This window comes from Daucus carota, chromosome 6 (genome assembly GCF_001625215.2).
Source record: "Daucus carota subsp. sativus chromosome 6, DH1 v3.0, whole genome shotgun sequence".
Classification (NCBI taxonomy): domain Eukaryota; kingdom Viridiplantae; phylum Streptophyta; class Magnoliopsida; order Apiales; family Apiaceae; genus Daucus; species Daucus carota.
The window spans coordinates 37,987,966-38,009,771 of NC_030386.2; the positions used below are offsets into that span (position 1 = coordinate 37,987,966).

At 33.7% G+C, this 21,806-nt stretch overlaps 4 protein-coding genes across 4 annotated transcripts; 1 reads left to right on the forward strand and 3 right to left on the reverse strand.

The window, feature by feature from the left end:
- Positions 1–11: 11 nt before the first annotated feature.
- LOC108227500 (replication factor A protein 1-like) lies at positions 12–1,306 on the reverse strand. The gene is made up of 4 exons (XM_017402669.2): positions 1,183–1,306; positions 936–1,087; positions 559–853; positions 12–462 (listed from the first exon to the last, which is right to left on the reverse strand). The coding sequence occupies exons 1-4, from the start codon at positions 1,243–1,245 to the stop codon at positions 232–234; spliced, it is 741 nt and encodes a 246-aa protein (XP_017258158.2). The 5' UTR covers positions 1,246–1,306; the 3' UTR covers positions 12–231.
- Positions 1,307–2,342: 1,036 nt separating this feature from the next.
- LOC108226330 (uncharacterized) lies at positions 2,343–3,045 on the reverse strand. Its single transcript, XM_017401272.1, has 3 exons — positions 2,902–3,045; positions 2,540–2,813; positions 2,343–2,434 (listed from the first exon to the last, which is right to left on the reverse strand). Exons 1-3 carry the CDS (start codon positions 3,043–3,045, stop codon positions 2,343–2,345), a joined length of 510 nt encoding a protein of 169 aa, XP_017256761.1.
- Positions 3,046–5,093: 2,048 nt separating this feature from the next.
- On the reverse strand, positions 5,094–10,145 carry LOC108226331 (uncharacterized). Its single transcript, XM_064080217.1, has 2 exons — positions 9,236–10,145; positions 5,094–7,999 (listed from the first exon to the last, which is right to left on the reverse strand). The coding sequence occupies exons 1-2, from the start codon at positions 10,143–10,145 to the stop codon at positions 5,094–5,096; spliced, it is 3,816 nt and encodes a 1,271-aa protein (XP_063936287.1).
- Positions 10,146–15,059: 4,914 nt separating this feature from the next.
- Positions 15,060–20,185, forward strand: LOC108192895 (putative glucose-6-phosphate 1-epimerase). The gene is made up of 9 exons (XM_017359426.2): positions 15,060–15,302; positions 16,440–16,514; positions 17,305–17,361; positions 17,442–17,602; positions 17,715–17,855; positions 18,124–18,226; positions 18,325–18,424; positions 19,219–19,463; positions 19,947–20,185. The coding sequence occupies exons 1-8, from the start codon at positions 15,210–15,212 to the stop codon at positions 19,428–19,430; spliced, it is 942 nt and encodes a 313-aa protein (XP_017214915.1). The 5' UTR covers positions 15,060–15,209; the 3' UTR covers positions 19,431–19,463; positions 19,947–20,185.
- The last annotated feature ends 1,621 nt before the right edge of the window (positions 20,186–21,806 follow it).

Below are 21,806 nucleotides of genomic sequence, written 5' to 3' on the forward strand. Positions count from 1 at the left end.
ATATTATAAAGAAGTTGTAATAATAGTGGCGCAAATATTGTAGAAATACGTAAAAGATGAAAATTTTAATATAATGTAAAATAAACTATCCACTACTGAAACCAAATAGCAGTTACCTCAAATTGTATGATTGAGACTAAGTAATGTTATCGTATCTAAATCTTAAATTTAAAAATAGGCTTGTATAGAATTAAATTTAAAAATAGGCTTGTATAGAACAATGTTTGATTTCTAATTTGCGTCTCCATTATCATTAGCAGCATCATCATCATCATCATCATCATCCAGCACCACCATCTTCCTCCTTTTCCTAACCTCGACAGTAGGTTTCACTTCACCTTCCACCTTGTTGCCGCCACTTTCCTCTGCGTCATCTATCATGCTTGCTTTCCTTTTCCCACATTCGCGAGGAGGTTCCATTCCATCATTGCATGTGAGTTTGTCTTTGACATTGGCACGAATCTACATATATTAAATTGTGTTAGAACTAACAGTAAATAGGATATCAATATCGGGAGGAAGATACTTTCATTATATAGTTATTAACTATGAACATACCTCAAGGGCCTTCTTTGACTCATATTCATGTTCCAAACACTTCCTTGGCTCATATATCTCAGACACGGTGTAGTTTGCATATCCTTGTTTGAAGTTATAATGATTCAATCTCAACCTGTATATGAATTCCTTGCCTATAAGTGTATTTAGCTCTTTGGGAAGATCACTATCGCCGGAAGTCAATTTATTAACCAATTTTTTGGCGGAAGTGTCGAGTAAGCGCTCGACTATGTTGTTGAATAAAGTGAGAGTTGTAGTTCCAGTGTGATCTTTAATGTGTACGTGTACTTTGAACCTGCAAGTGCAAGAATTGAAATGTAAATTGAATACGTCAAACATGAATCTCTAACGCATACCGAGAGAGTAAGACAACTTACATCACAAGAGGATAATCAATAATTTTGTTACAGCACTTGTAATCTCCGTCCTCTGCTTCGACTTTTTTCCCACATGATTTGCAGGCTACATAGTACCACCCAAATTGGTTATCGATCTCAAATATCTCCCCTCTCACGGTAACAACATATTCCTGTTTAGACGTTTACAAAATGTAATATCAGTTACCGTACGGAGCATATATGTCAAGGTGTATGTTGTTAGAAGTTGGCAACGAAAAAGTGTTACCTTCAGATCCTCACTCCACTTGGAATCCACCAGCTCTTTAATACTCATCCGGTGAAAGAACATCTTTTCTTCGAGTGTGTATTTATTTGAATTAGAGCTCTCAATAAACTTCAATTTTGTAGAGTGTCGTGCAAATCTCTCTCGGAGTGTCATCACATATGGGATGTCCAAATTCATGTATATCTTGCTGTTGTTTGTTGAGTTGAAAGAGACGGCACCTGTCATGATATCATTGAGATGTAAGATGATTGGAATTAAGCTAAGCATATGTATGTTGGTTTTTGCCTCTACTTAATAAGTCCTTTTTATAATTTTTGTAATTTTTTGACAGGATATAGATAAATAGCTAAAGAATAGTAATCAATGTAATTCTAAGTAGTTAAGAAATATTAATCTTAACAGAAATATAATAGTTAAAAATTATGAAATTCTAAGTAGTTAATAAGTAGGAATATTAAAAGAGAAGAGAGATAATTCTAAACAGTTAAGAAATAGTAATCATAAAAGAAATATAATAAATAAAATCTATGAAATTCTAAGTGGTTAAGAAATAGGAATGTTAAAAGAAATATAATAGTTAAAATATACGAATTAAACATGAATATAATTATTATTGTTTTAAAAGAAATATAATTATTAAGAAACATGAATCATAAATCAAAAAAGTGAATACTTTAATTTGACGTGGCGTTTCTAGAAGAATTGGATTTAATCTTATAATTTTCTTAATTAAATTTATAATAAAAGATAATATTATAATCTAAAAATCATAAAAGGAGTAGAATTATATTTATTGCTTAGAATCCCATTTATTATTTAGAAAAGGAATAGAATTATATTTATTTAATAGAACAGTCACAGAACAAATATATATGTCATGTTAAAAGGAACTCCATTGGTGGTTGTTACCTTTGAATTTCTTAATTGTCGTTGATGTAACAATTATGATATGAGGGCCGTCTTCTTCTTTGTATATTTTTGGGTCGAACTGCTCGATGTGCTTTCCCCACAGAGTAATAGTTGCATTGACTGAGCTGTTGAAAATTAGAAAATTGGATTCATTAGCTGTCTGTGAATAAAGCATACACATATAATAGATTTGGGTAGTTTGTTGATGGTCGGAAGAGCGTGTGTTTTTGGTTCTATATACTGTGTATAACTTACTGGTTTGTTATGATATGAAGATCTCTCTTCTTCCAGTTGTTCCCTACGATATCAACTTCGCCAATACCAGACAGAAGACCCACAACATCTGCACCATTATCATAGAATGAATATTAGTTTTGTAATGGTTGGATGTCCAATTATGCTGATAGATTTCTCCGTGAATGCGTATGTAAATAGATTTGCTTTAAACCTGTTAGTATAGCTGGGTCATTCAATCTTGATTCAATGTCATCAGGCATCACAAACTGGAAGCCATGCCTTGGAATCTGAACAGTGTCTTCTTGAAGCTTTTTCGGGGATGTTGTAGCTAAGAATATGCACTTGAATTCACTTGAGAGAGGCCTGTAATCTCCTGTAGCTTTTACGACTTGCAGATTTTTGATGCTATAAGTCGATCCTTCCTGCAGAAGATGTCTAAAGCGAGAAGCTAGGTGTTTCTTGATTGTTGCATGCATGAGGTTTTCCTGCAACAAAGACTCAATGTATATAACTCTGGTGGGTGTAATCTTAAATAGATGTAATTTGCAGATATATATAATCATGTGGACATACCTTCTCGTCGATGAATATCATGTCAATACTAATGAGTTCCCCATTTTTCTGAGGATTGGTTGAATCCCAGAGTCTGCAGATCCTTACCCTGATTCTCCAGGTGTCATGAGTGTCGTTTAAATCTTTCAACATAGTGTATTCCATTGTTAAGGGTATGATGGTTTGCTGTATAAAAATCGAGGTGCTGTGTGTTATATGTAGGGCTGGTTGTACATGAGTTGGTTATATAGAGGTTTTTTTAAACAGAAGAGTAGTCAGAATTGTGCATGGAATCAGACTTCTGTGTGGACTCTGTTTTCTAATCATGGGGAAGTAGTTTTCTAATAAGGCTTGAACTTGTTTTAATGTAACTGCGAAGTCTAATCACGTTAGGTTCATATTATTATCCTAGTCAGGAGTGTGGGATGTTCTTCTAGTCAATCACTATGAAGGAATGAAAATAAATATAACAAAAAACCCCTCAGAGCACTGATAGGATTTGATCAATATTCAAGTTCTAAGCTGCATTAAAGAGCCATGCCATGCCTTACTTTTTTCTGATTCTGATGCTCTGAGGTTGGCAAGTTAGATTTAGTGATGCAAATAGAAACCGGAAACAAATAATGCATATAGTGTTTAATTTATTTTTAAAAATAAAACGAAGTTGCTGTATATATTTCAATAGTTTAATAAATTGTTATAAATAATTCTTTTGTCAAAACTTTTTTAAATTTTAAAAAACATGTATATTAAACAGGGTTTGTTTTTATTTTGATTTTTTTGCGACACAAATAGGTTATAATTTATTTTTAATAGAATATTTACATCGATTATGAAATTTAATATGGTAAATTTTTTAGGTTTCTCATAAAGTTTTTTGAATAATACATTAAAAATGTATATTATTTCTCACATTTATTTTTGAATTAGTAAAATACCTATATTTTATTTTTACATTAGTAGTTGGAAGATATGCTTTTATTTGTTTTTTAAATATTTTGTTTAACTGTCAAAATTGCTTAGATATTTTGCGATATAATTGGATAAGAAATATAGAATTCTTGTCAATAGAATAGAAATAATAAATTTGTAAGCTTCGATTATTGAATTAATTAATGATTTTGGTGTTCATAAAAATATGTTGACTACAAATGACAAAATTTTCTTAAACATATTGTCCAAAATGTATTGACATTTAATTAATATATTATCATATATTTAATTATGTTATGTGTGACCATTAATTATATACTGTAGGTGTGTGTTATTCACTGACTTTAGATTTTTAAGGTTTGTAGAATTCTTGTATTGTGGAAAAAAATGCAAAGGAATCTTATATGGTTTCACATATAAATGGCCACATTAATCACGTGGAAGCAAAATTTTTTTTTAAACAAAATAGTATTGAAGCCATCTGGATAGGGAAATTGTACTCAGTGATTAGCTGAAGCTTCCTTAAAGGTCATCAATATGTATAGAGATAAAACTCCGTGGCTGCATTACTATCCCTGTGCAATCATAGAACAAAATATGCGGACATTATGTGGCATCTCTACTATCATTTTTCCATCAGAAACCACTAACATAAGTTAGATTTCAGAAGATGTTTAAATCTCTATTAGAGCATAGACGTTTTGCTCCAAATAGGAATCTTGCAGCATAAATTGCAGCACTGGACATCCCAGTAGTTTGATGTAGAGATATGATCAAAAGAAAATAAAATTATAAAGTTTGTCTTACATTAGTAGAGAGTCAGGATTTCTATAATGCTCACATAATGAGTACATTAAAGGGAGAATATATGTGTAAGACAAATTGCCACATTTATCATAAAACCAATGCTTGTTTTGGGATAATTTGACATTTCCGCTTCATAATCTTCATTTCTAAACTTCTCCGGTATTGAGGATGTTATCACCCTCCTATCAGCAGCATGGAAAAACAAATGAAAGCATTAGGATAATATGAATACAAGTATGAAACATATATAAACACCAATCCTGTGTCAAATATTTCAATTTTCATATACTATCAAAAGAATATTCCTGAAGATAAAGAGGAAATAAGCTATTAAGTTTGAGGATTAATTAGGCAAATGATCATAATCTAAAATTTTATGTTTAAGTCCGTCGTGAAGTAACAATAGTTTAGACATATTTCCTTCTCCAGTAACATATAACTGAAGGCAACATGGTGTATAATATAAGTCTTAGTTAGGAGAGTTGGCGTACCTCTGTGTTTTCGATACATGGTGTAATATCCTCGAGAACTTCTTTGTAAACAATATTCTTTACAAAGGTTCTATCCGCCATTTCTTTATCAGCATTCATAATGATGAGTCCTTGTCTTGATGTCGCTCGAGATATAGCAACATAATACTGGCCATGACCGAAAACTTGGTTTGGAAGATACAGGCCGACGTGTTTGAGAGATTGTCCCTGGCTTTTATTGATTGTCATGACAAAACAGGGTGATACTGGTAGTTGTCTTCTGTTTAGTTTGAATGGCAATTTTGAATCGGTTGGGGACATAATAATCCGTGGTATTGTGACGTTCTGGCCTACATGTGTGCCTGAGATAATATCAGCCCTGATTGACCATTTGCCTAAACGGGTGATAAGCAATCTAGTTCCATTGCACAAACCTTCTGTCTGGTTTAAGTTTCTGAGTAACATCACCGGAGTCCCTTCCTTCAGTTGTATGTCATGATTGGGAACACCGGGGAATTTCAAGCTGTGTAAAAATTCTGATGTACACAATTGGTCGTTATGTTCAGTTTTCATGCTTGCTTTGCATATGCTGTCCGAGCTCAGATATGTTCTGCTTTCTCCAGGAATTGTACTCATAATCATCTCATTCAACTCATGGACTGTTTCGTTTTTTGGTGTCAGTATTGCTCGTTCTGTCAAATATTCTGGATCATTATATTTCTGCAAAAGAGAGGGATAGATAGCTTGGATTATAGCTTTCATTGGATCTTCACATGGGTCTCCGCACAAATCTGGTGGTATTTTGACCAGTTCTCTGTCTATATCATCATAATTCGATCCATTTCCTATTTGTAACATCCAGTTGTCAAATGTCGCAATCTCTTCTTTATCAGCCTCGCTTATTTTTCCACTATGGAGCCTCATATTCTGATTCAGCTCGTATACTCTGAAGTGTGGCCATAGATAAGATGAAATTAGGGATGCATCAATAATTTCATCTTTTGTTCCTTTGGGAACTACGGGTAATATTTGACGAAAATCGCCCCCACATACTATTGTAAGCCCACCAAACGGCTTATCGGTGCTATGCTCAAATCTGGTTCTTAGGATATCCCTCAAGGACTTGTCCAGAGCTTCAAAACAAAATTTATTTGTCATCGGTGCTTCATCCCAGATGATTAAAGAGGTCTTGAGCAGTAGTTTAGCTAAAGGGCTTCCGTGGCGAATCTCACAAGTTGACTCTGCTGTGATGTCAAGTGGGATATGGAAACGTGAATGGGCTGTCCTTCCATTAGGCATCAACAATGCTGCTATACCTGCAGTTGCAACAGGCAATACAATTTGCGATCTTGATCTTAGGTTTGAAATAATTGTGTTCCATAAATAGGTCTTTCCAGTACCACCATGGCCGCTAATGAAAAATAATCTTCCTTCGTCATTCTCAACAGATTTTAATATTGCTTCATAAGCTACTTTTTGGCAAGTGTTCAGAGCAGCATACAGATTTTCATGTTGTACCTTTAGTTTTGCAGTGTCATAATCCAGCTCTTCATTCACCAACCTGTTGCTTGAATCACTTAGTAATGATGTGTTAGGTTGAGGCATTCCGTCTATGTCTCTTAAACTTTTTCCAGACTTCTGCATTAGAGTTTCTAGTTCGACCAATGTATATGCTTCTACCTGTTCTTCAGTCAGTTTGAGCCCTTTGTTGTTGAATCTTTTCCTGTGTAGTGACGTTATATCTTCTGACAATGCAATGAAGCAATTTTTCCAAAGATGTGATGCGTCTGAAACTTGACAGTGTATGAGGATGGTGACAAATAGATTGCGCAGTTCATTGCCAGTTGCCCAGCCTGCAGCTTCATTCAAGCAGTCAATCCATTCTTTGTCATCATCCAGGAGTCCCAAAGCATAACATGCAGCTTTATAAGTTTTATACGTTACCCCATTCACCGTCCTTATACATTTGAAGGAAGTGCTACCTTTGACAAAGTTGAGAAGCATGCGCATGTAAAACCTCTCTCCAGATGAAGGATGAGCAAAATAAATTCTGCCAACTGATATGCCTTTTTTTCTCCTTGTCCATATTTTTTCTTTGGCGTTCCAAACCCAACGTGTTGGAAAATCTGAATAAGTCAATTGACGCGCATCCTCGTGAATTTTGTTCGTTTCTAGCCATTCTGTGAACTTGGTTTTGTCTACTCCGGGTCTATTAAGGACATTCTCGACACACTTGTCTTCTTCGAATATTATTGTATGTTCACCAGGGAGGTGGAAAGGTAATCTTTCAACTGATGGATGTCTATGATTTATGTCAAACTGGAAGATTCTCCAGCAAGCTTCAGCGGCTGATATGTATCTACAATCAAGGTATGCTTTGATCTCATCTATTCGTTCAACTGTATCAATGGATTCAAATGTGGCATTTGCTCTATCTGGCCCTTTGTTGACGTACTTGAATAGATACTTTATGGACCTTGAATAATTGCAGACTTCAATATTGATATGTGCATCAAATTTGACAATTAAATTCCTGTTGTAAGGAACCACAAAACGATTGTCTAAAAATTTACCATTTTTCTTGATATGAATACCGGTGTTCCGTCTCTTGTATATCGGGAATCCATCAGAATCAAATGTTGTCTTGTCGTTGTATTTCTTTGGAAAGTGTTTTGTACACTTGCCGTTTGCCATACACGGGGAGTTTTTGTTGAGCTTTCCACATGGTCCATGAAGCATAAAGTTTTTCACTGCATTATACCCATCAGGATCAACATTGAAGTCCGGAATTTCAGCGCTTACAATTTCATCGATTCGTGATGCTGTAGGATTTTTCATTACCGGATCCAAGAAGAGTAGAATGTGTGCATGCGGTAAGCCTCTTTTCTGAAATTCAATTGTGTATAAACCTGTAATAACAATATATAATACAATAATTAGTAAACGTTAAATAGATTTAACTAAATAATTGAGTATTTCCCATTCTGATCATATTAACACAGGCATAACATAAATTGTTTACCCTTGTCCATGTTTTTCCATTGAATTGAAATATAACATAAGATCTATTGACATATTTAAAATTACCAGGCTTCAAAAGCCTTCTATATTGTTCCCAAACAGTTTTGTGGATTCACATGGCTGCAAATATGACCAGCAACAAAATTTTGTTTGTTAATATGTAAAAAGTTGAGCTTTTGAAAGAAACTATATTTTGTTAACAGTTGTGTAGTTTAGTAGTGTTAAGCCATTAATGACCCGCGCTGATTTCAAGAAAACTCTTTATAGTTCCATGCAAGTCTCGTATTTTTTGTACACTTTCCTACTCATTTTTAAGTACTTATGATAAAGCGACAGTGATACTGATTGATCCTGAGCCGGAGCTGGTTGAGAATATGTAGTCTGCACAACAGGTTGTGCACCATAAGATGCAGCAAGAGCATTGCTATAGGCTGGATCTTCAGTCCCTTGATATGCTCATAAGCAACGGTTTTTAAGATTGCCTAGCATGTTATTATATATTCTGCGTTTGTTGGTCCCCAGGTTTTATGCTGATTAGATGATTATTTTTATTGGTTATTATTAACTCAAATTCCAACCTAAACTACACAATCAAAGCTGTAGTTTTATATAAGAGGGGCTAGAAACAGGTTTATGGTTTGTCTTGAAACATTAGTGCAGGTATTTAATTTATGAGAATGATTAAACCTGTGTAGAATCTGGTAATTATGGTTGTAGTGTGCAGAGTTGTTTTTTTTTTTGCCACGAAAGAGTTGTTTTTGTTTAAGTGTATATATATATATATATATATATATATATATATATATATATATATATATGGTAGATAGCCTTTTAGTTCTCTAGATATGAAATGTGTAGTTATTTTGATTCACAGGGCTGATTTGTCATAAAGATACAGGGAAAACATAAACTGGAAAAAAGAAAGTGCATTATTATAAGCTATAGTTATTGGTGGACAATTCTCTACGCCTCTATTTATATTATAAGCTTGTAATTACATAGATAGAGACGAAGCATGATTTATTTTCTTTTCACACAATATAGGTTACTCAACATAAAAGAGGTTGATGAATTGGATACACACAAAAACATTAAAGGCTACTACTGAAAGGAAAAGAACTTACTTGCAATTATTTTTCCAAATGGTTTTTCTTTCTTCAGATCTTGCATTAGTTGGAGTAGTTTTATGTGGAAAACCCGGCATATGATATCCAACCTATTGTTGTCATCTTTCTGCCCAATTAATTCCAGCATGTAATTTATTTCTGGCCACTTCGGGTTGCAGGTAAAAGTTATAAAAAGATCTGGATAACCCGCCCACTTGCAAATAGCCATTGCATCTTGATAATTTTGTACTCTGTATCTGGGGGCCCCGGTGTGTGATGAAGGCAGGATAATTGACTTCCCCACTCTTGAACAATTCGAATCACCTCTATGAACGGCATCCATTAGTCCTGAGTAGAGGTCTGACCTTAATTTATTTTGATTCAGTCGTATCCAGCGAAATCTCTCTTCTTCAATTGTCATGTAACAATCCACTATATATTGTTGCAGGAGTCTGCCGCTTCGAAGAAGAGTGTGACCCTCATTCAATCTTTGTTGTAATCTAAAGCAATAATACTGGCACATTGTTAAATTTTTTCCATCTCTTAAAGTTATTCCAAGTCTATATCCATCTTCACCATAGGGATGTATTAATGGATATGTCATGGCCATGTAGCTTGGATGTAAATCACTTATTTGTTCTGGACCGCGAGTTTTGTGGTGTACAATAACATCACGTTTATAGTTTTTCTTATCAATATCACCCACAATCAAGCCACCTATCTCGGAACTTGTAGGCATGTCATATTGCCGACCATCTTGAGCTCTGTTGCCAGGAATTCGCAATTGAAAGGAAGTTTCTGGTCCATTTTTATATCTGTCTCGAGCCTTCCTGAAGGATTCAACCAAATGATTTTTTTCATCCAGCATTCTAGATATTTGAGAGACAATTTCTTCATCAATGTCTTCATTGGGACCATTCTTTTCCATTGTTGCTATTCTATTTCTAACTTCATTTTCAGTGTCGTAGATATAGAGCTGTGCATATTTTGGTCGTTGATCTTTTTCCGGGATTAATGAACCAATAAAATGAATATTTACACCACTTACTCGAAACACAAACGGACCTCTCCTTCTATTTATAGCACTGTCGACTCGGACTCCCAAAGATGTCATTGCAAACATGCAGTTATAAGCCCTTATGTTTTCCATGAATTTGATTCCCTTCTTTCCAGATTCAGGTGATTGCAAGTACTTGAGTAATTCTGGTGGTTGCCTAAGTAATGGTATCTGCACACGTCCTTCCGTGCAACAAAATGTAAACTTTGGTTGTAAAGGAGTGCGTGTTTTTTCAATCCGTTCTTCATACCATAACATGGCACCACAATATGTGCATACATATGTAGGTGGTCCAAAGTTCCATGGCTTTTTGTAAACCCCTGTTGATTGATGAAATGAGAATATTATGAGTACATGTTAATTAAACTAACCTACAAATTCAGTATTTTTATATTACATTTAATAATATTGGGTACTATATGTGATATGGAAGCAAGAGCATACATTCAATAACTATAATAAATGGCTGCAAAGACCGGTTAAAAAACTTGTTTAAACTGACCATTGAATCTATGTGCAGTCTCGGATGTATTTGCTTCCGGTAGTGTAGACTCCAGTTCCATTTGGGTAGAATTTTGTCCAATATTTTCTGCAATAAATTTAAAGAGGATACTTAATTAAATTAGCCTACAAATTAAATTACAAAAAAACTTGTAGATACATCAATATTTTTATATTACATTTAATAATATTGGGTACTATATGTGATACAGAAGCAAGAGCATACATTCAATAACTATAATAAATGGCTGCAAAGACCGGTTAAAAAACTTGTTTAAACTGACCATTGAATTTATGTGCAGTCTCGGATGTATCTGCTTCCGGTAGTGTAGACTCCAGTTCCATTTGGGTAGAATTTTGTCCAATATTTTCTGCAATAAATTTAAAGAGGATACTTAAATAAATTAGACTACAAATTGAATCACAAAAAAACTTGTAGATACATCAATATTTTTATATTACATTTAATAATATTGGGTACTATATGTGATACAGAAGCAAGAGCATACATTCAATAACTATAATAAATGGCCGCAAAGACCGGTTAAAAAACTTGTTTAAACTGACCATTGAATCTATATGCAGTCCTGGATGTATCTGCTTCCGGTAGTGTAGATTCCAGTTCCATTTGGGTAGAATTTTGTCCAATATTTTCTGCAATAAATTTAAAGAGGATACTTAAATACACGTTCTAATCATGTATGTTTATATTCATTTATAGTTATTTTTGTGACTATTAGTTTCTAAAATTATACAAAGATATATTCACATATAAGCTTGCAACCGAAAAGAAATTTATAAATAATTATAATACCAACAGAACTTGTTTAAAACTGACCATTGAATCTATTTGCAGTCGTAGATGGATTTGCTTCAGGCCGTATAGAATCCACTTCCATTGGGGTAGAATTTTGTCCAATATCATCTGTTAAAAATTTGAAGAGGATTGTTAAATACATGTCCTGCTCATGTATGCTGATATTTATATATAATTATTTTTATTACAATTATTTTCTAGAATTATACAATTTTTATGTTAATATATAAGCTTGCAACTGAAAAGAAATTTATAGTTTGTTGACTTTACCATTTCTTTCAAATGATTCAGTAGGAGTCTGAAGAATCATTGCCCTCATTGTACGTGTGTAGTATTTGACAATTATGTCCATGGAACTGATGCGTTGTTGCAGGTCATTTTTGAATCTATTCTGGATGAGTGAAATTTTCCGTCTAAATCGTGAATGCTTGCATATCTTCTTCTCTATGAGCGTTTTGTTATGATTGGCACGTGATGGATGCTTCTTAATCTGCATTTTAAGAATCCTTTCTTGGCGTGCTAAAGCTGAGATATGTCTTCGCAAATGTTGCGTTTGTGTGGAGATATCATATCCATCCATAGTTGAATGTAAAAATTCTGTATTCTGTAAAAAATAAGTTAAAAATATTGTCAGAAAAATGCTCTGCCATACTGTAACACTGATCATAACTGAGCAAGCAATATAATCGAATAACAGGAAGATCTATTGCAATTTCACAACACAACATGAATGACAACAGGGCACGATGGGCATGTCAAAATACAATATTTATTATGAGTACATGATGCAGCATTTAGTTTTTAAACCTTAAAAGTTCAGAATAATTAAAAACTGACACATGGCAGAGCCCTGTCTGAAGTGTTGTATTTGCTCAGTTTCTGCAGTTGTGAGCATCATTAATAGAGGATCTTCTTTTCTTAATATGCCAGCATTGGTATGACAGATTAATCAGATACATCACTGACCAAGTAACGGACATTGGGGATCAAACTGTTGAATAAATTCTTAAAGAACATAATGTAAATAAAGCGTAATATAATATGTACATAAGATTCTATCTAGTTATTTTTATTTTAAACATCAGCTTTGAGATTGTGATACATAATTTAGAAGTCTAATAAGGTTGCTCACACTTTTACTGAACTCTCAGGGATTAAGTGAAGGAAGAACGGTTGTTGCAAGGCGCAAAGGCAAACTGGAAAGATTGATTAGGTGGGTCGGAACCTTTTCAACTCAGAAAAGCGTTTGTTGGTTACCTTATGAGATAAGGATGTCATCCATTTATACGGCTTGAGACTTCTGACCAGCTTTTGTGTACATTCATTATTTTGTAGACAAAGATTATATACAGGGATATGCTTATACAAAAAAATAAATGATCAATGCTTTAGATTTGAAGCTGTAAGTGGGTGTCTGGATAATAGGAGGCCGGGTTCCTTAGTCCCTTTCAGTTTTTAAATAGAGTGCTATTGTGTAAGTAGTTATTATCAATAAATAGCAGCTACATGGACCATAGTTCTATATGGTTTTACCTCTTTACGACATTCATCTCGGTCTTTAGTAAATATCTTTTCGAGGTTAATAAAAACTTGATTTTGCTGACTTACAGAATCACACAAATAGAGAGGCCTCTGGTATGGCCTGTGGTATCCCTGTTTTAGTGTTTGAATACATGTGTGCTAGAGTTATCGCAGGAACTAAACATATCATGTATTTCAGATAAATAACTCTCTTTTTAACAAATAATATCCTCACTTTGTTCCAAACTTCTGTTAAACTGTCTTGTAGAATCGATTCCCAGAGGCCGGAAATAATCAATATTAAGCTAACCTTGACATTAAGCTAACCTAGACAATTACACAAACAGCTTGCAGTAACCAACATTCAACAAACCTTTAAATTGATTGAGAAAAACATAGAGATTATTATGAGCAGAAAACAGGAACAGGTGGTGATTTTAGACTATGCTTGCTGCAAACTTAAGTCTCTTCAATCAATATTTTCTCACATAAAGATTATCTAAAATTCATATTCCAATAAAACTGACCAGGTGCATCACATACCAGTTGTTTCATCAAATAGCACTTGCCAATCGGCAGGAACAGGCGAAGAAGCTGGTGGTTCCAAGTTCAAAGAAGAATCAACAGGTCTTTCCCATTGACTTATCCCAGACTTTTCATTATAGTAATAAAGTCAACCGCTTGCAGGATCACATGCCTCAATCTACATTATGAAGTAGACAAAATTACAATATTAGTAGAAAAAGGAAGAATGACGGGCCCTGCGAAAAAATAAGTTTGTATACATATTTGATACAAATTTATGTGGAAACTTTAATAAAATAAAATTGAATAAAATAAAATTGAAGATAAAATTTTAGTTATGTTATAAATCTTCAATATATAAATATATAAAGAATTTTATTACTTTTAGAATTTGATAAAAAAGAATTGTATTACCTTTAAAATTCGATTCGATAAAAAAGGAGTGTATGACCTTTAGAATTCGATAAGAAAATAATTGTATTACTTTTAGAATTCTTGGACCTTATTTTTTTGAATTAGAGTTATATTTTCTCTCCGAAATTCAAGAAAAATCAGAAGACTGAATCGAGCAATTCTGGAGACGCCCGCATCCTCCTTTATATATATATATGATTTGGACTTGGCTTTGTTATAGACCGCTGCTTGTGTGTGGGGACATTCGTTGATGTGTCTCATATGTAGCTGTTCAATGTACACGCGGAACACATATTTCTGGTTTTATTACAATTGAGAAGATTGATGAGGACATATTGAATAAATAGCCCGGCCTAGTTACTGTATGTACCTAGGTAATGGACTAATGGTGGTGTTTGAATTGATTGAAAGAGTACAATTTCACAAAAAAACAATGGTCATCTAACAATACTTTTTGGTTAGATATTTATGGAAGAAATTTTTTGTACATGTATCTGATCAATAATGTGAGTATGTCCGCGAATACTTTATGAATATCGTAAAAACAAAGCCCGTGTAATAAATTCATGGTGATTTATTTTTCTTATTATTTTTTTTAAAAATAATTGGACTTCTGAAAAGTTTGAAAAATCATAAAAACAAAGCTAATATAATAAATTCATGGATTTTTTTTTGATATAAGTGGAATTCCGGAGAGTTCGAAGTAGAAGGTTAAATACCTGGTCATTATAACATGAAAATCACTCCTCATTTGTAACATTTTCAAAATATACAGTTGTTATTATCTTCTTTCAAGTAATTCTTTTTTAATGAAAATTAACGGATTACGGAGACGGTATATTTAGTATTTATTATGTGTAAATTGTAATTATAATATTAATTTTGTTATAAGTGAAGCACGTCGTTACAGCAAATAAATCTTAAATTCTGGATTAAGACTCGGAACAAAATAATCGAAAAAGAATATATTTGATTAAAACGTGACAATCGAAAAAGGATAAAACGGTAGACACATCAGTCTCATATTATCCAGGAGTAACATCACGCCACTATTTATAAATAGACTAGTGGTACTATTACCACTTGAAGATTCAGTTGCAATATATACACACAACTTTTGTATCTATATCCACAGGTTATGGGAGTAGCTTGAGAAGATGTCGATCGAGAAGCTTCATGTCGAGGTCGTTAAAGGCATCAATGGCCTCGATAAAGTCGTCCTCCGAGAAAGTCGCGGCAGTTCCGCTGAGGTCATTTCTGTTAATTAATTCACTTAATTAATCGATTTTTGTTTGATATTTGCTCTTTTTTGATTGTTTTGGTGGTTGATTGTGTTTGTTTTTGGTGTGATTTGATTTGTTTTGTGTTTGTGATTTGGTACTTGATCTACTGAATCTCGAATGTTTGCGATTCGGAAGCTGTTGTTTCGGTTTGATTGTTTGGTTATGGGTGATTCCGGTTTGGTTGTTTAATTATGTGTGATTTGATATGAGACACGTAGATTTTGTAGTTGCTGATTTTCGATGATGTCCTTTTAGGAATTGTACTGGTGATGGAATTAGATTTGAGAAGAATATGTAAATAAATAAGACTTGTGGTTAAGTGTGAAGTAGGAAATTGGACTATTTCTAATCGTTTTTTGAAAGTAAAGTGATTAGGAACTGTTGTTTATGGAAATGATGGATTTAGTTGCGGTTGTGGAATTGTGCTCTTCCATTTTTGCTTTAGTAGTTAGTTGGTTAATTTGCCTAGGTACTGAGTTTTAGAGTTGGCGTCTGTTTTTATTTGATTTGTTTTGATATTGGAATTACATACCTTAGTGCGGGTACATTATAGTATTATACTACAGTTAGTAGTACATCTGTAAGTTTTGCTTGGGGTTAATAATTAAGTTGCTTAGTTATTCTTTGGAAAATCACGGTTTTCATAAAAGCGTTAATTTAATAAACAAAAGGAATTAAATGTATTATTCTGTCTTATTGAAGAGACTTGCAACTTTGAATGTGGCACCTTTAGATCAGTGCTTTAGATGCTTACAAGGGAAAATGCTCAAAAGCATCCTAGTGCCAACACCGTGGTCATTCACATTGCTATTAATTTTTCTTTTCTAGTTCTAGGAATCAGTTGGTTTTTCTTTGCTGATTGCGTGCTTTTTGGGTTCAAATGCTGGGCCATAATTTTCAAGAACTTGGTTGCGTATGGCAGCATTGTGCATTTCGGCCTGACCTGGTTACTTATAAATTTTTTATTCAAAGAGCTGTTCACCAATTATATATTTCAGATTGCCTCAGATTGTTCAAAGACGGGTAGATATAATTTCTGATTGTGTTTCGGAGGTTATCACATATTGCAAGTATATATTATTATGTTCATTTCTTGTCTTACAGATATATATGTATGGCGCCCATGTGACTTCTTGGAAAAATGACAACGGAGAGGAGTTGCTTTTTGTCAGTAATAAGGTACTGTGTGCTACATTGCGATTGGTTGATCGATATTAAATAATTGCCTTCCATATATACAATTATGATCGCACAATCTATAATTCTTTCAGTAGATTATGCATCCTAAAAGATTATATCTTTCGGGAGTTGCTAGAAAAAATATATTTCGTTAATTTTCTTGACTGTATCCACTTAGGCAAGGTATGCTATAATGCAGCTTGTACCTTTTCTCTGAGGTCTTTATCAGTTTTTTTGGTGTACAGATGAGAATTTTATATAAATATTTTTTGGTTTAAATTACTTATAGGTTAGATTGTTAGCAACTTAGCATTCTGCATACTGAATTGTTCTGCGTATCAATAGGACTGAATTGTTATTATGTCAATTAGCAAAAAGATTAAATTGTTTTTATGTCTCTTTAAGTTGCGTGTTCCATGTAGGCCTTTTTGTCAGAAGTGTCAGTTGGTCCTTTTTGTTTCAAATTGCCGGTAATTGTTATCTGTTAAATGGGCCCCTTCCTCTAGACATGTGCCAAACCTTTGACCTTCATTCATTGCTTATTTAATTTATGTGAATGACTAGAGCCTGTAAATTTTTCAGATATTTATTTATTTGCAAGTCTAGATTACACTCTAGGAAGTTACTATCTAGTTCCCCCATCTTTGCATGTATCTTCTATGTTGCACTTTAAGGTTCCCTTTTAGACGATCAGATGTTTATACCCTTTCACAGTTGATAAATTCGTTGTAATGTTTTAAGCAAGTGTAATCCTACTAAATTTATGTTTATCTTATTCACCTTTATGCAGGCAATTTTTAAGCCTCCAAAGGCAATACGTGGAGGTATTCCGATATGCTTCCCTCAAGTACGTGTCTCAATGACTATATGATTGCTTGCTTTGCATCGATCTCAAATTTGATTAAACATTCTCTCTTATATACACAGTTCTCGAGCCATGGTTCTCTTGACCAGCATGGTTTTGCTAGAAATAGGGTCTGGAGCATTGATTCTGACCCCCCGCCTTTTCCAACAAGCTCTGCAAGTAAGGCTTTTGTTGACTTGATCCTTAAGCCTTCTGAAGATGATCTAAAGATCTGGCCCCATAGGTGAACTTTGGACTTTACTTGCAATGTTTGATATAAAGAATGCATTAATTGACTGACGTAGAGTCAAACTGATTTAAGAGTTTGTTTTTTGACTTGCAAATTTTCTCTGTAGTTTCGAGTTTCGGCTAAGAATCACACTTGGACCTGGAGGAGATTTGATGATGACATCTCGAATCAGAAATACCAACACTGATGGAAAGCCATTTACCTTTACATTTGCATATCATACCTATTTCTCTGTTTCGGATATCAGGTACTATAAGTTGATTAGGGATGCATGAATAACTATTGGCATTCTTGCCTGTGTGCTATCCATTTTGATTAAAGTATTAAACCCTAAAACATATTATTTTTTGGTAATTGATGAAAATCGTTGAATCATTCTTGTCCAAATGTGATATGGAGATACTAAATTGGTTGGAAGGATTTTCAGCTTGCACTATATCCTTTTTTTAGTAAGTTTCGTGGTAGGGAGGAATTACAGCTTGCACTATATCATTTTTCTCTAAATTTGTGTACAGTGAAGTTCGGGTTGAAGGATTAGAGACACTGGACTATCTTGACAATCTGCAGAATAAAGAGAGATTTACTGAACAAGGGGACGCGATAACTTTTGAATCAGAAGTAGGATTTGTAGTTCATTTCCTTTTTTACTCTGACCTTTATAAGGTTGTTTTTCTGCATGCTTTGAAATGCTGGCCTAATTGAAACTAATTTATTAGGTGGACAAAATATATCTTAGCACACCAACAAAGATTGCAATTCTGGATCATGAGAAGAAGCGGACATATGTGATTCGCAAAGATGGACTTCCAGATGCTGGTTAGAAGTTTTTTCTTCTTACTATATCCTGTGTTAAGTAGTGAAGCCGTAAGCTAAAGTTTATTCTCTTTCTGTTTCAGTGGTTCTGTGTTAATTACCATTTACCCCTTTCTAGTACCTAAATTGTATTGGTACCTTAGGTGTTTCTTAACGGACAACTTTGAAACTTTTGGTAGATATAATTTCTTAGACAAAATTGAAATTGAAATTTGAAAGCTCAAGTACTGCGAATTAGTTATTAAAGTCAGATCTGAAAGTGTTTAAAATTGCATTTTTGAGTCAACTTGTTCATACTGTATAAGGCATTCAGCATTTAAAATTTTCTATTAGTAATTTCTTTTTAAGGAATCTAGCTTTTTAAACTTAATGTTTTACAACACATCAGGTCCTTTCCTGTTCTCATAAAAGTAATACGTTACACACTGCACTAGTTTTAGATAACTTTATAGGGTCCAGGTCCCCAACAATCACGTGCTGTGGACCTTTTACTTGTCCAACGGTTAAAAACCGCTGAATGTGTTAAAAAAATATTATAATCCTGGCCGTTGGATATTCATCCAACGGCCGAAAAACAATACGCACTTAAGGCGTCCCCAGAACGTGATTGCTGGGCCAGGACCCAACTTTATATAGTAAATTCTATTACTGTATCTTTGTTCATTTCTTACTTTTATCTTTGGGTAGATATGTTCTCTTGGAATTCTGAGTTTCTTAACCAACCATGTTTTGTAGTGGCTTTTCATGTTTTAATACACGAAGGTAAAAACTTTAACTTTTTCAACCCTATATTTTAGTTGTGTGGAATCCTTGGGACAAGAGGGCGAAGGCTATTGTGGATCTCGGAGACGATGAATATAAACACATGCTTTGTGTTGAAGCTGCTGCAGTGGAAAAACCCATTACTCTGAAGCCTGGTGAGGAGTGGAGAGGAAGGCAAGAAATCTCAACAGTTCCTTCAAGTTACTGTAGTGGGCAGCTTGATCCCAGGAAAGTGCTGGGCAGCTAAAATATTAAACATGCTGCTCCATGTCGTGTACAGGTACCTACTCTCAATTAAGCCTTCTATAAAACTGTAGTATATTTTAATATAATGGCCGGAAAAGGTTTTGAGAAGAATAGCGAATTTAATATATTACAATCTGTCTCTAAGATATATAGCTTGTTAGCCCAAGTTTGCCTTTGAGTTGGTTAAAATTTCAGAGGAAATGAAGTAAACCATTTGATTTGTTCAATGCCGTATCTTTTTTGTTCTGAAGTTATACTTTGAGATGGAACTAATAGGGCAAGTGTATTGATAAGAATGCGACCAATGTATCATCTGTTTCATAATAAGGGTATATTTGATATAGAGATAAATGATCCTTAATGACTTCGAATTTGATAGATCCATTACATACTTGGATATTGCTTTAGTGGTTATACACATGTATATTGGGTAATGGTTATTTGCAGAAATTTTGTACCTGTACATACATGTTAGATTAATTTCTTTTTTTAAAAATTGTCTGATCTTTTTCTTCAGGTCCTCTGTTGCAATATGGTCGGAACTTGACATCACCTGGCAAGGACTTCTCTTACTTTTTTTTAGCTAGTGCGATTTTCATGTTGAATCTCCAAAAACATGGTGCGGAAGGTGAACTCTTTTGCGCATAAAAATTGTCGAGAATGTTCCTTTTTATTGGCCAGCTGTGGCCTTATATCATACCTAAGAAAACAGATAAATGTATTGCCCAATCAGTAGTACTGATATGTTTTTGGAAATTGTGATTCAGGGCTACCTTAACGGGATAATTTTAGTTCCTTTGTTATAATTAACTAAAACAGTTTCTGATAAATATATACGTTCCAAAAAAAGTCGCCAGAACTGATTATTTAACAACATTAATAATGATAGAAGAGGCGGGATAATCTCTTTCACGTTTGTAAAGAAGAATAGGTGTAAGAGCTGCTTAACTAGCCATCCAAAGTTTGCTCAAGTCTGTAAGAAGCTGATAAAAAGAAATTGCGATCCCCTATTAGATCAATTGAGCGATTTTGTGCCCCACTTTGATACCAACTGCAAAAACGTGCTGCATTTCACTACTTGCACAACCTGCAAACTAAAATTCCCTAAAATATTAAACTATACACACACAAGTCATATATAACGTAATCGTTAAAAATGTGGAAAAATATAACTTTGTTGTTAGATGATGCGCCAAACACCCTACACCCTACAAGTTCCTCACGCAGGCAGTGCACGTTAATTGAAATGATCAAATGTTATTAAATTCCGGCCAATAAACTCCACAAATATTCATCAGTTATATATATGAAAATATCTCTCTGTACCCACTCATCAATTTCGCATATTGCTGGAATGCATGAGGGAAACAAATAATTTTATGTGTTGGAATGTGGAGTAAAGTAGAAGACAGATAAAATTTCATCATTAATAAAATAGACAAGAACATAAATTTTTAATTATGTAATGGTAATTTACTGGATTTTCCTTTAGAGTGATCACATTATCTCTATTTTGAATTATTTCACTGTTTTTTTGTGATAAAATATGATAACTGTTTTTTTTTTTAGGAATTTTTTTTAGATAAAACTTTTCCAAAAAGAGATTTTTCCTTAAATTTTGCATTTTGCATGCTTGATTTGTTTAGTAACTTAAATTTTTTTTGTATGCCACGTTAGAGTTTATTCAAAATCCTAATTTTCAATATAATAAATATTTTTCCCTCCGTTTTCTCTCATTTCTTTACGGTTTTTAATTTTCACTGCTCAAGACGCATTTTAAGACTCCTTTAAAACATAGTTCCGTAACTTATTTTTGAGATTTTTTTTTTGTGTATAAAAATTCAAACATCAAATTTTTATCTAAAAAAAAGATAAAAACTAAATTACGGAACTACGTTTTCTAGGAGCAATAGAATGCGTAAGAGCAAGTCCAATAGGTGTGCTAAATCAAGTCTTAAATCCAAAAATAGGGAATATGGGATAAAATTGCACTCCAACACTATGCTAGTGATGTGCTAAATCACTAGCACAAGCTTCCCCTTCCCTATTTTTAGAATATGCTAGCCACTCCTAAACTATTTTTATCATTAAAATATTCATTTCTCTCTCTTCTCCACATCATTTCCCTCTCTCCTCCACACCAAAGTTGTTTAAATTTAATATTATTATAATAATAGGGAATGAATATAGGGAGTACTATTGGAGCTCATGTGCTAAATCTTGTGCTAAATCACATATTATTTTATAATATTTTTAGGGAACCCCTTAGCATAGTGTTGGACTTGCTCTAACATTCTCGTCCAAAGATAAACTAGGCAGGGTGGGAGTACTTAATTAATATAGAAAGTCAATTCTGGCCAACAGAGGATAAGCCCTT